Genomic DNA, 15,610 nt, shown 5'->3' on the forward strand with positions numbered 1-15,610 from the left:
GATGGATCAGCACCATACTCCAGATTGAACCTGTACAAATAAAACATGTGATATGGAGGAGAGAATCTGGGAAGAAAAACTAGGGAATCCAAAAGAAGAGAAGATTTGTTTTTCAGCTCAGTTCAGTTCAAATAGAACTTGTCCATTTGTGACATGAAAGTATAGCATTAATTGTGCTGAAATGGTTCATTTTGGAGCTGAAAACATAGTTCATATGAGCATCAACATGTTGAACAGAAGTGAAATCCTGTCCATTTGAACAACTGTCATTTACCAACACAAAGTTCCTTTGGATTCACTGAGACTGATTTAATCTGAACACAGACACAGAAGAGCTGTGAGCACATGTGAGCTGATATATAAACTCAATCTAGTTGTAAAACGTGGCTAATCTATTGTATCACAGCTGTACTTGGCTGATGTTCTGTCAGGTCTGTGATACTGTGAGTCTGTCTGTTCTGTTCTTTATTCTTTTCTATTCACTGACTGAACATTCAGCCGTCTGTTCAACAAACACAGTGATGGAGTCTACGTCACATGACCTGGCCTCCACGTCCACCTGAACTGAACCCACATGACATGGTCTGGAGGAGTCGGACCACAGAGTGAAGGGAAAACATCCAACAGGTTCTCAGAACCTCTGGGAACTGGTTCAGAACTGGTGGAAAACCATTCCAGCTGACCTCCTGAATCTGACAGAATGAGCAGAAGGGGGTCGACTTAGAACAATCTAAAAGATCAAACACTTTCTGGGCTGTTTTGGGTCTATTCTATCATTCCAGATGTGTCACTTCATAGTTTTGAGTATTAATCTACAATGTAGAGAATAATGACACCAAACACATGCTGTGGTGGTTTTATTTTCAGAACTAAACATGGAGAATCAGCGTTCAGTTTCTATGCTCTGTATATCTGGAACAAACTACCAGAAAATATCAGGTCTGCTGAGAGTCTGAGTTCTTTTAAGTCAAGGTTAAAGACTCACCTGTTCACTGCTGCCTTTGACTAAAAGGCTTTTGACCTTTTTAAATTTTATATTCTCTTACGAAACTCTGCACTGCAACTCTTATTTTATATGCTTTTTGTGTGTTTTTATGTGTTGTTTTTTTTTTACTTGCTGTTTGTAATCACCTTTTACATGTTTCTTTTATAATGTTTTAAATGTGTTTCTTTTTCCCTCGTCGTCATATTTCATTGTCCTGTGTGAAGCACTTTGAATTGCCTTGTTGCTGAAATGTGCGATACAAATAAACTTGCCTTGCCTTATGTGCCTCACACTGAAACTGTGTCAACAAAGAGTGAACACATGACTTCCAGTAAATGCACAGAGGGAGGGGGAGGAGTCTACAGCTGATCCAATTCCATGCGGAAGTGAAAGTATTCAGAGTTCAGACTCCATTCTGACAGAAGAACAGAAGACGTCTGGTTCAGGGTGAGTCTGACATTGGGATCATTTTCCTATTCTAGCCTCTCAGTGGGTTTTCTGGGTGTGGACTGGAACTGTAAACATGGATGGAGTCCCTTCCAGGCTGAGTGTCCACTAGGTTTACTGGACTCTGTGTCCACTGGCTTATTTCCTGTTGTGTCAGTGTTTGTGACTGATGAACACAGTGTTTTAGTGAGGTGAGCTCACAGTAGTTTTACTGCTTGTCCTTTCAGACTGACTGAAGTTCACAGTATGAGTGTGAGTGTGGATGAAGAGGAGGACGGAGCAGAGTTATCCCATTCTACAAACAGGGGTTTGTCCATAAAGGAACCTCCAGGGGGCAGTAATGAACCAGGACCCTCTGATCCACAGTGAGTCCACTGTCACACACCTTTAATATTTGACTCCAGACAGAACAGGACATGATGTGTCCACTTTAAAGTCCAAATGTGTCCTTCAGACAGAATAAAAACACACATGAATAATAACCAAAGGTGATAGAAAATGAAGTGTTCACATGTGAATAACACTAACATACTGTCCAATCCAACTGTTGTACTTGTGTTGTTTCCAGAGGTCAGTATAACAGACCCAGAGCAGAGTCTCCAGTGTCCACATGTCTGTCCATGAACAGTGACTGGTCCAGGAATAGTCCTCTAAACTTCAGTCCTGAACCTGGACCTTCAGACACAGAGTAAGAGACTGTTTATTCTTTCAAATGATCTGCAGGACACGTTTTAGCAGTGATTTCATTTCACATCCAGAGTCTATTGTGACATTTAACTCATATTAAAGCTGTTTGACAGAGGCCTCGATGCAGACGGGTCAATATAGAACTGAGGGACTGTGGAAGTCCTGGGGATAGATCTGGCATACATCTGTGTGAAAAGTAAAAAAAAAAAAAAAAAAAAAAAAAAAAAAAAAAAAAAAAAAATATATATATATATATATATATATATATATATATATATATATAATGTTCATTCTGATCATGACTTTAAAAATTCCATAATTATTTAATAATGGAAACAATCACTAATTAATAGATGATTAATAAATAATTAATAAATGACTGGATAGACTAAAATGTCAACTAAGGAACCGTCCAAATTTAATAACAACCACCTTCTAATTAGATAAACAATAATAACATGAGCTAAGTCAAAAATGGTTTTGTGTTCTTTTTATTCAGCTGACATAATCATGACAGATATTTCTTTTTTGGCAGTATATCAGATTTTATATGGAAAATAATACATTGTATCTGTGTCAGATAAATGACTTTCATCTCAGTTACCCATGACAAAACCACCTGTGAAGGAAGTGTGTTTATTCCAGATCACATGACCTGCTCCACATGATGTCATTTCCTCCTGAAGAAAACACTGACAGGACTCAGTTCTTTCTCCTCTTTCTGAGTTATTTCATATAAAGTAGTGTGGGAGTCAAGTGTGTATTTATGGCACTTTTATGTCAACAGTGTTACGACAATATCAGTATAAATAACTTTCAATTTCAATGTGACTCAGTTGTATATATGTGTGGAGCTGTTTGTCTAATTAGCTTTGGTTCAAAGTTAATTTACCTTTTTTGTTTCGTAATTTAGTATTTTTTTGCTATTTGTTTATTTTTGGTTTGTTTGCGTTTTGTTTGTTTAATATTTAGGATCTATTTTTGGATTTTCACAGAACTGTGAAAGAATGTGTGTGTAAAAATGCCATGTGGTGTTCTGGTTCTGTTGATTTTAGGGCTGAAAACAGCACAAATGTCAACTACCTGTCAACTCTGTTACCCTGTAAAGACAACTCCAAAAGTCCCTCAGTTATATATTGACCCAGGAAACAGGATGAGTGCAACAGGAAGTTGAAGAGGGAGGGGCTGTGGACCCCAATGTCTGACAGAAGAACTGACATGCATTTGGCTGTTCCAACCAGTGTTGTACAAGTTACTTCCGAACTGTCATCCATTACAGATTACTGTTATTTCAAAGTAATTCCTTACATTACAATATTACTGTCTCAGACTGGAAGATATTATCACATTTATTAATGATTGTATTTGTAGTAAATATTTAAAGTACATATAAATATTATAGTTTATATTAAAAATGGTTGATTATGTAAATCTGATTGTGTGTGAGGTGACTAAAATAAGTGTATGTGAATGGTTTGTGTGGATGCTTTGTGTTATTGTACAAATATATAGAAAAAAAGTGTGTAAACAAAACAATGGAAGCAGAATTCATTTAATCATTAGGGGGTGGGAGTCTATAAGTTAGACTTCTTCCCACTCCTTTTAGAGCGCTGAAAACTTTAGTTGGACCATGTTGTTTGGTTCTTTGTTTTCTGATGATTCTATGTGCTCCAAATCAAACTAAACTCAGAATTGTAATCCATTACTGGAGCCTTAAAGCAGGGTTAGGTTTAGTACTGAGCAGACGTCCATGTGGACAATGGACTGTCCTCTGCCGTCTGCACCCATTGGCTGAACACCAACAGGAAATAGAACTGTAGACACATTTTGGATTCCTTAAGGCAGTGGTTCTCAACCTTTTTTTAATCCTGACTCCAATTTAACATTACAACGTTCTGGTGATCCCAGATATTCAAAACTGAGACTTTTTTTTTTTTTTTGCTAAAATTAATTTGTTTTTGATCCTGTAATAGTTTACTTTACTATGTTGCAAATAAAGGTTAATTTTAGAGGACATTTAGTCTATATAATGTCTATTATTGTGGACATTTAGTCTATATAATGTGTATTATTGTGGACATTTAGTCTGTATAATGTCTATTATTGTGGACATTTAGTCTGTATAATGTCTGTTATTGTGGACATTTAGTCTATATAATGTGTATTATTGTGGACATTTAGTCTGTATAATGTCTATTATTGTGGACATTTAGTCTGTATAATGTCTATTATTGTGGACATTTAGTCTGTATAATGTCTATTATTGTGGACATTTAGTCTGTATAATGTCTATTATTGTGGACATTTAGTCTATATAATGTGTATTATTGTGGACATTTAGTCTGTATAATGTCTATTATTGTGGACATTTAGTCTATATAATGTGTATTATTGTGGACATTTAGTCTATATAATGTCTATTATTGTGGACATTTAGTCTATATAATGTCTATTATTGTGGACAGAGGCAGTAAATCCAGGTGTAGATTACTGCACAAAGGCTCAGGATCTGTCCAGTCAGTCCAGCTGGGATTTACAAGGAGGACAATTAATACTGAACAAACAAGAACTGAAACTATGAATTATGAAAGAGCTGCAGCATCTGAAACTGACCACAGTGAACATGTGACACACAAACAGAACCACACATAAACAGAACCACAGAAAAACAGAACCACAGAAAAACAGAACCACTGATAAACAGAACCACACAAACAGAATCACAGAAAAACAGAACCACTGATAAACAGAACCACAGATGAACAGAACCACAGAAAAACAGAACCACACAAAAACAGAACCACAGAGAAACAGAACCACAGAGAAACAGAACCACACAAAAACAGAACCACAGAGAAACAGAACCACAGAGAAACAGAACCACAAATAAACAGAACCACACAAAAACAGAACCACAGAGAAACAGAACCACAGATGAACAGAACCACAGAAAAACAGAACCACACAAAAACAGAACCACAGAAAAACAGAACCACTGATAAACAGAACCACACATAAACAGAATCACAGAAAAACAGAACCACTGATAAACAGAACCACACAAACAGAATCACAGAAAAACAGAACCACTGATAAACAGAACCACACATAAACAGAACCACAGAAAAACAGAACCACACAAAAACAGAACCACAGAGAAACAGAACCACAGAGAAACAGAACCACACAAAAACAGAACCACAGAGAAACAGAACCACAGAGAAACAGAACCACAAATAAACAGAACCACACAAAAACAGAACCACAGAGAAACAGAACCACAGATGAACAGAACCACAGAAAAACAGAACCACACAAAAACAGAACCACAGAGAAACAGAACCAGGCCCAGACTGGCTAATTGGGAGGACTGGGACAATTCCCGGTGGGCTGGTATAATATTTAGGCCGCAAGGGCTGGAGTTCACTTTAAATATATATTTTATTTTGATTGATTTATTTATTCATTCATTTGGGGGGGGGGGGGGGGGGGGGGGTGTCAGTCATAGCACTGGGTTGATCACGTAATCTGCAGCCGCTGTTCCTGGGCCACCACCCCCTCTACTAGCAAACTGTTTTTTTTTCTTCCTCTTATTTGCAGACGCACCGTGACCTGACGTAATATGTCCTTGCATACGGTTAGTAGCTCAGTACTGTAGCTGTGTAGCATATACGATCTGTGCTCTGTAGGCTATGTCGATGGTCAGCTGTGTTTACTGTTTGAAACATGGAGAATAGAAAGAGCAAGGGTGGTGTGTGTTACGACACGACTCTTGGTGTGGACCCAAATGCAGCGAGACACAAATATCATTGGTGTAAAAAAACATTTATTTAACCAAAGTTCTCATAGTACAAAAATGGATAAACAACAAGAGAAAGCACAACGTGTTCTAAAAATCCCTAATAACTAAAAGAGAAGTACAACGTACTCTATATGAACGAAAAGCCTGAGGTAGATAATATGAGGTTCAAGGTTCAAGATTCTAGATACTTAACAGAAGATGCTCTTCTTAAGATCACAGAAACGACGCACTGACAACAGACAAAGGGAGAGGGGAAGAATATATAAGGAAGGTAGGGATCACAAACAGGTGTGGGCATTTACATGAGGAACACCAAGGTGCAGGCAATGATGGGATTAGGCAAGACAGAGACAAGACTAACAGCATGCAGACAAAAAACAGGAAAGTGACCACCATCACCAAAATAAAACAGGAAGAGAACAAAACCCCTAAACTAACTCAACATAACCGTCGACGCATGACAGTACCCCCCCCACCAGGTCTGACTCCCGACGGACCAGGAGAGGCAGGTGGTCCAGAATGAAAGTCCCTAATAAGTTGCTTGTCCAGGATGTCCCTCGAAGGAACCCACATCCTTTCTTCTGGACCATATCCCTCCCAATCCATTAGGTACTGGCGACCTCTGCCCCTCCATCGAACCGCCAGAAGTCTCTTGACAGTGTAGACTGGACCCCCATCAGTAGTCCGGTGTGGAGGAGGAGACGTGACTGGAGGAACCAGAGGACGCTGGATGACTGGCTTTAGACGGCTTACGTGGAAAGTCGGATGTACACGAAGCGACCTGGGCAGACAGAGGCGCAAAGAAACAGGGTTAATCACCTTGGAAACCAGGAACAGACCAACAAACCTTGGAGCGCGCTTCCTGGACTCCATGTTAAGTGGAAGATTCCGGGTGGAGAGCCAAACCTGCTGCCCCAGTCTGTATCCCGGTGCCACGCGCTGCCAGCGATCAGCCACCATTTTCATACGGGAGGCATTACAGATGAGAATCTTGCGGGCAGCAGCCCACACCCGGTGGCATCCCCTCACCAGGCTCTGCGCGGACGGCACCACCACCTCCTTCTCAGAACTAGAAAACAAAGGAGGTTGGAAACCATAGGCACAATAAAATGGGGACAGACCGGTAGCAGCGGTAGGCAGGGTGTTATGGGCGTACTCCACCCAGGCCAGGTGCTCACTCCAGGATGCTGGATTCTGCAACACCAGACAACATAGGCAGGTCTCGAGCTCTTGATTGAGGCGCTCTGTCTGCCCATTCGACTGCGGATGGTATCCCGACGTCAGGCTGGCTGTGGCACCTAAGAGAAAACAAAACTCCTTCCAAAATTTCAAGGTAAACTGGGGGCCCCGATCTGAAACAATAACTTTAGGTATGCCATGGAGTCTGACTACTTCAGTGAGAAGAGGCTTTGCTGTTTCTTTAGCTGAAGGCAGTTTAGGTAAGGCAACAAAATGAACCATCTTTGTGAATCTGTCTACGATAGTTAGTACTGTGGTATTGCCCCTAGAGGGAGGGAGACCTGTGACAAAATCAAGAGATATGTCTGACCAAGGTCGACTAGGAACCGGCAGAGGCTGAAGCAAACCTTGTGGTGGCCTGAAGGAGGTTTTATTACGGGCACAGATGGTGCAGGCAGCCACGTAATTCTTGACGTCTTGGTCAAGAGATGGCCACCAGAACTTCTGGCGAACCACAAATGAAGTTCTGCGAGCCCCAGGATGACAAGTCAACAGTGATGTGTGAGCCCAATGAATGACCTGCGACCTTAGTGAGGAGGGAACAAACAATCGGTTAGGTGGACAACTGCTAGGTGCTGGACTCACACTGGCTTCCCACTTGACCTGATCTTCTATAGGCCAGCTGACCGCTCTGACCACATGGGAAGATGGAAGGATGGGCTCAGGGTCTTTGGCCATTGGCACTGGTTCATATAAGCAAGAGAGGGCATCTGGCTTACCGTTCTTGGACCCTGGTCTGTAAGACAAGGAAAAATTAAAGCAGTTGAAAAACAATGACCACCGGGCCTGTCTGTAATTTAGACGTTTAGCCTTACGAATGTACTCCAAGTTCTTGTGATCAATCCATACAATGAATGGTAACCGGGCCCCCTCTAACCAGTGCCGCCACTCCTCCAAGGCCACCTTAACAGCTAACAGTTCCTTGTTTCCTATATCATAATTTTTCTCAGCTGACGATAGCTTCCATGAGAGGAATGTACAAGGATGAAGCTTGTTATCATGGGGGGAACGTTGTGATAAAACCCCTCCAATTCCCTCAGTGGAGGAGTCAACCTCTACCACAAACTGCAGATCAGGATTAGGAATGGTGAGTATGGGGGCTGAGGTGAAGGCTAGTTTAAGGTGTTCAAATGACTTGTTGGCTTGTTGTGTCCAGACAAAGGAGGAATTTACTGAGGTTAATGCATGTAGAGGAGCGGCTATAGAGCTAAAGTTTCTAATGAATTTTTGGTAAAAATTAGCAAAACCCAAGAACTGTTGCACCTTCTTACGGGAATCTGGGACCGGCCAATTTCTCACTGCCTTCACCTTGGTGGGATCCATTTCCACCTTTCCTGGGGAGATAACAAAACCTAGAAAAGTTACAGAGGTGGCATGGAACTCACACTTTTCTGCTTTTACATACAGTTGGTTCTCAAGCAACCGTTCTAACACCTGGGTGACATGCTGCTTGTGGGACTCTAAGTCCTTAGAAAAAAATCAAGATGTCATTGAGATGAACATACACAAAGCGGTTCAAAAAGTCCCGTAACATGTCATTAACCATGCTTCGAAACACAGCTGGAGCGTTCGCTAACCCAAACGGCATGACCAGATGCTCAAAATGTCCTGAAGGAGTGTTAAAGCCGGTTTTCCACTCATTCCCCTCGCGTATGCAGACCAAGTGATAAGCATTCCTCCGATCTAACTTAGTAAAGTATTGGGCTCCCTGTAGTTGGTCGAATGCTGACGCCATTAAAGGTAGGGGATGGCGATTCTTTACTGTGATTTCATTTAGTGGGTTGTAGTCTATGCATGGACGAAGAGAACCGTCCTTCTTAGCTACAAAGAAGAAACCCGCTCCAGCTGGCGAGGAGGAAGGACAAATTATCCTGGACTTAAGTGATTGGTCTATATATTCCTCCATAGCTTTAATTTCAGTCTGTGACAATGAGTACATGTGTGCCTTAGGAATAGGAGCCCCGGGCAGCAGATCAATGGGACAGTTATAGTCCCGGTGGGGAGGAAGAGAGGATGCCCGAGTTTTACTAAACACCTGGTGATAGTGGGCAGGTACATTAGACAAGTCTGAAACTTCTGGTTTCCCCTGTTCCTGTGTGATCATGGGTTGCTTGGAAAAGGATGCTGAGGCTACATTATGTGTACTCTTGACACAATTAACATTAAGGTCTTTTCCCCAGGCCTCGATCCTGCCTGAGACCCAGTCTATGGAGGGATAGTGTTTCTTTAGCCAGGGAAAACCAATACAAGCACAATGGGGTGAGCAAGAGATTTTACAATTTGAAACTCCACCAGTTCACTGTGGTCATCAATGTCCATCTGCAGAGGTTCTGTGTGATGAGTGACCTGAAGTAGCTCCACCCCAGTAGTTCCCTGAGCCGTGACCTTAGAGGGAAGCTCACACATCTTTAAGCTCAAACTCTTAACTAGAGCTTCGTCCATAAGGTTCTCATCAGCCCCTGAATCTATGAAAGCCCCCAACTCTACCCTGCGATTATGTACAGTAAAAGTTACTGGAGTCAAAGTGCGTCTGGGTGAGCTAGGAAGGGGGTGTATGCTTGTGAGTTCGTGAATCTCTGGTGAGGAGTGAGGTTTTCTTACCTGACAGGCTGCCCTCAGATGTCCCTGCTGTCCACAGTAAAAACACCTCCCCTCCTGTCGACAGCGCTGCCATTCTGCTGGGGAGATGTGGGTGCGACCCAACTGCATGGGTTCCTCCTCTCCAGCAGGAGGCGCCGAGGAAACGTAGAGTCTCTGTGCTGATGTGGATGGGTATGGAGGAGCTGACTGGAATGAGTGCCTGCTGTCCTCGAAGCGTCGCTCCTGGTCTCTCTCCCGATTGCGGATGTCCAGCCAGGTTGCCATAGTGATCAAGGTGTCCAGGTCTGGAGGTTCCTCCAGCGGCGCAAGTTGATCTTTAAGGACTCCCGACAGCCCCCGGTGGAATGCGTCCTTCAAAGCTGCATTGTTCCAATCAGTGTTGTCAGCAGCTGAGCGGAAACGGATGGAATATTCACCCACGCTGAGGTCCCCCGGCGTAGGTTCTCTAGTCTCCGGATCGCTTCACGAGTTGGGGCGACGTGGTCAAACACTCGCCGGAGAGCAGCGAAGAATGCCTCTGCAGACTGGCAGGCGGCGGATCCCTGGTCCCACTCACTTGTGTCCCACTCCGCTACCCGTCCGGTGAGGTGGGATATGATGAACACCAGCTTGGTATACTCAGATTCATAAATCACGTTGAACAGTTTAAAGTGAAGGTCACATTGAAAAATAAATGTTCTGCAGTCACCTGATTGTCCAGAGAATTTGTTGGGAGGGGCGAGCTGTGGCGAGGAACGGGGAGAAATGCTGGTGGTGGGTTCAGCTGCGGAGGCATCGTCGAGGCGACAGCCCTGACGGGCAGGGTAGGAATGGCGTTGCTCGGTTCCAGGTGAGTTAAGATTCTATGCATGGTCTGGTTCATTTTCAGAATCTGATTTGACCTATCTTCCTGGTCTCCTCGCTGCTGCTCTCTGAGCTGCTGCACAGCTTGGCTCAGAGCAGCGAGGTGTGCTTCCGTGTCATAGAGCCGACGTCTTTGTGCTCCAACAGCGGCTTCAGTCTCAGCTGGGTCCATTTTTGGTCAGTGCGTTCTGTTACGACACGACTCTTGGTGTGGACCCAAATGCAGCGAGACACAAATATCAGTGGTAAAAAAAAAAGATTTATTTAACAAAAGTTCTCAAAGTACAAAAATGGATTAACAAAAAGAGAAAGCACAACGTGCTCTAAAAATCCCTAATAACTAAAAATGAAGTACAACGTACTCTATACGAACTAAAAGCCTGCGGTAGATAACATGAGGTTCAAGATTCTAGATACTTAACAGAAGATGCTCTTCTCAAGATCACAGAAACGACGCACTGACAACAGACAAAGGGAGAGGGGAAGAATATATAAGGAAGGTAGGGATCACAAACAGGTGTGGGCATTTACATGAGGAACACCAAGGTGCAGGCAATGATGGGATTATGCAAGACAGAGACAAGACTAACAGCATGCAGACAAAAAACAGGAAAGTGACCACCATCACCAAAATAAAACAGGAAGAGAACAAAACCCCTAAACTAACTCAACATAACCGTCGACGCATGACAGTGTGGAGAAGCAAGAATGAAAAAGAGGAAAGCTCTGGAAGCAAACGCAGCCAAATGTGACAAAATCTGCAACTTTTTCACAAAAACCACCTCTGGTTGGAAACAACTAATGAGGACGATGAAGCGGGTAAAGCACCTTTCAAGTTAGTTAATTATGGAGTCAGTGAGTTGTGTGGCATTGTGGCGTGGAACATAAGGTTCTGTCATTTAAATAATAGTCTGATGCGAGGCCACAGAAGTGGGAAACTTTGTCTTGTAGCTCCTCAGAGTCAGAAAGCAGATCCAGCAGCAGACAGCAGCCATGAGCCCACAAGTCCAGAGTGGGCAGGTAGGACTGCTCAGAGAGGGAAGAGGATTAGAAGAAATAGGCTCCAATGAAGAGTATGGTGTAGGCCTGTTCAGTATGAAAGGTATCTGAGATGGTTCTGCACTACATGAATGAAACTGACACCAAGGCTTTGGAAACAGAAGGTTTGTGCTGAGAATTCTGAGCATTTAAACTGTGCTTTAGTGTCAGAAGCAGAGCCAGGAGCCAGTAGTGATGAGGGGATTGTTCCTGTCAGGATGGAAGGAGAAGGTGAGCTGTTGGAACAGACTGTGTGAACAAGCAGTAGTTCCACTAAAACCACTGTCTAGACCCAAACCAGAGTCCTGACCTGTTTTAGTTTGTATTATTAAAAGTGAGACAGTAAATACACAAAGCCTACAACTGAAAGGCAACAGCATAAAGTCATATTAAATAAACCTGCATATTTAGCCAGTGTAAAGATCTGAACTGGTTCAGTAAGTCTATTATTTATTTAGTATATTATTTGAAGTATATTATTTTTTATGGTGATCCAGGTGCAGGAGAGTCTAGGGAAACTGGAGGAAGTGTGAAAGGGAGAGCAGAGTCTGGTGATGACAGAGGAGCAGCTCAGCAGCACAACCTGAACCACTAATGACACACATGAAGAGAACATGGACACTTAGAAGGACAGGATTTTAAGAAGAATTGGTTGTGATCTAAAGTGGGCCGGTCTGAGGTCTGAAACTGCAGGGCTGAAAATGAGTCTCAGTCCAGCCCTGAATAGAACCACACATAAACAGAACCACAGAGAAACAGAACCACACATAAACAGAACCACAGAGAAACAGAACCACACACAAACAGAACCACATAAACAGAACCACAGAGAAACAGAACCACACATAAACAGAACCACACATAAACAGAACCACAGAGAAACAGAACCACACACAAACAGAACCACACAAACAGAACCACACATAAACAGAACCACACATAAACAGAACCACAGAGAAACAGAACCACAGAGAAACAGAACCACAAATAAGCAGAACCACAGAGAAACAGAACCACACAAACAGAACCACACACAAACAGAACCACACAAACAGAACCACACAAACAGAACCACACATAAACAGAACCACACAAACAGAACCACACATAAACAGAACCACAGAGAAACAGAACCACACATAAACAGAACCACAGAGAAACAGAACCACACATAAACAGAACCACAGAGAAACAGAACCACACAAACAGAACCACACACAAACAGAACCACACAAACAGAACCACACATAAACAGAACCACAGAGAAACAGAACCACACACAAACAGAACCACACAAACAGAACCACACATAAACAGAACCACAGAGAAACAGAACCACACACAAACAGAACCACACAAACAGAACCACACACAAACAGAACCACACAAACAGAACCACACATAAACAGAACCACAGAGAAACAGAACCACATAAACAGAACCACACATAAGCAGAACCACACAAACAGAACCACGGAGAAACAGAACCACACATAAACAGAACCACAGAGAAACAGAACCACACACAAACAGGACCACACAAACAGAACCACACATAAACAGAACCACACACAAACAGAACCACACATAAACAGAACCACAGAGAAACAGAACCACACATAAACAGAACCACAGAGAAACAGAACCACACAAACAGAACCACACACAAACAGAACCACACAAACAGAACCACACATAAACAGAACCACAGAGAAACAGAACCACACATAAACAGAACCACAGAGAAACAGAACCACACACAAACAGAACCACACAAACAGAACCACACACAAACAGAACCACAGAGAAACAGAACCACATAAACAGAACCACACATAAGCAGAACCACACAAACAGAACCACGGAGAAACAGAACCACACATAAACAGAACCACAGAGAAACAGAACCACACACAAACAGGACCACACAAACAGAACCACACATAAACAGAACCACACACAAACAGAACCACACACAAACAGAACCACACAAACAGAACCACACATAAACAGAACCACACAAACAGAACCACACACAAACAGAACCACACACAAACAGAACCACACAAACAGAACCAGAGAAACAGAACCACACACAAACAGAACCACACACAAACAGAACCACACACAAACAGAACCACACAAACAGAACCACAGAGAAACAGAACCACACACAAACAGAACCACACACAAGCAGAACCACACACAAGCAGAACCACAGATAAATAGAACCACACATAAACAGAACCACACACAAGCAGAACCACACACAAACAGAACCACACACAAACAGAACCACACATAAACAGAACCACACAAACAGAACCACACACAAACAGAACCACACAAACAGAACCACACATAAACAGAACCACACAAACAGAACCACACACAAACAGAACCACACAAACAGAACCACACACAAGCAGAACCACACACAAACAGAACCACACATAAACAGAACCACAGAGAAACAGAACCACACAAACAGAACCACACATAAACAGAACCACACAAACAGAACCACACATAAACAGAACCACAGAGAAACAGAACCACACATAAACAGAACCACAGAGAAACAGAACCACACACAAACAGAACCACACAAACAGAACCACACACAAACAGAACCACACAAACAGAACCACACATAAACAGAACCACAGAGAAACAGAACCACATAAACAGAACCACACATAAGCAGAACCACACAAACAGAACCACGGAGAAACAGAACCACACATAAACAGAACCACAGAGAAACAGAACCACACACAAACAGGACCACACAAACAGAACCACACATAAACAGAACCACACACAAACAGAACCACACATAACAGAACCACAGAGAAACAGAACCACACATAAACAGAACCACAGAGAAACAGAACCACAGAGAAACAGAACCACAGAGAAACAGAACCACACACAAACAGGACCACACAAACAGAACCACACATAAACAGAACCACACAAACAGAACCACACATAAACAGAACCACAGAGAAACAGAACCACATAAACAGAACCACACATAAGCAGAACCACACAAACAGAACCACAGAGAAACAGAACCACACATAAACAGAACCACACACAAACAGAACCACACATAAACAGAACCACACACAAACAGAACCACACACAAACAGAACCACACAAACAGAACCAGAGAAACAGAACCACAGAGAAACAGAACCACACACAAACAGAACCACAGAGAAACAGAACCACACACAAACAGAACCACACACAAGCAGAACCACACACAAGCAGAACCACAGATAAATAGAACCACACATAAACAGAACCACACACAAGCAGAACCACACACAAACAGAACCACACACAAACAGAACCACACACAAACAGAACCACACAAACAGAACCACACAAACAGAACCACACATAAACAGAACCACACAAACAGAACCACACACAAACAGAACCACACACAAGCAGAACCACACACAAACAGAACCACACACAAACAGAACCACACATAAACAGAACCACACAAACAGAACCACACACAAACAGAACCACAGAGAAACAGAACCACACAAACAGAACCACACACAAACAGAACCACACACAAACAGAACCACACACAAACAGAACCACACATAAACAGAACCACACACAAGCAGAACCACACATAAACAGAACCACACAAACAGAACCACACAAACAGAACCACACACAAACAGAACCACACACAAACAGAACCACACACAAGCAGAACCACACAAACAGAACCACACAAACAGAACCACACAAACAGAACCAGAGAAACAGAACCACAGAGAAACAGAACCACACACAAACAGAACCACACACAAGCAGAACCACACAAACAGAACCACAGATAAATAGAACCACACATAAACAGAACCACACACAAGCAGAACCACACACAAACAGAACCACACACAAACAGAACCACACAAACAGAACCACAG

At 42.7% G+C, this 15,610-nt stretch overlaps 1 protein-coding gene across 9 annotated transcripts in view; it reads left to right on the forward strand.

The window, feature by feature from the left end:
* Positions 1–1,377: 1,377 nt before the first annotated feature.
* LOC115438122 (NACHT, LRR and PYD domains-containing protein 3-like) overlaps positions 1,378–15,610 on the forward strand; it is a 49,452-nt gene continuing 35,219 nt past the window's right edge. For 8 of the 9 annotated variants that reach the window (XM_030161509.1, XM_030161510.1, XM_030161515.1 and 5 more), the window contains exons 1-3: positions 1,378–1,432; positions 1,660–1,797; positions 2,001–2,120. In XM_030161509.1, coding sequence (XP_030017369.1) covers positions 1,679–1,797; positions 2,001–2,120 — 239 coding nt within the window. In that variant the 5' untranslated portion in view covers positions 1,378–1,432; positions 1,660–1,678. The remainder of the gene's footprint in view (positions 1,433–1,659; positions 1,798–2,000; positions 2,121–15,610) is intronic. The other variant, XM_030161511.1, reaches the window with a different exon arrangement.

Source organism: Sphaeramia orbicularis, chromosome 18 (assembly GCF_902148855.1).
Source record: "Sphaeramia orbicularis chromosome 18, fSphaOr1.1, whole genome shotgun sequence".
In the NCBI taxonomy this organism is placed as follows: domain Eukaryota; kingdom Metazoa; phylum Chordata; class Actinopteri; order Kurtiformes; family Apogonidae; genus Sphaeramia; species Sphaeramia orbicularis.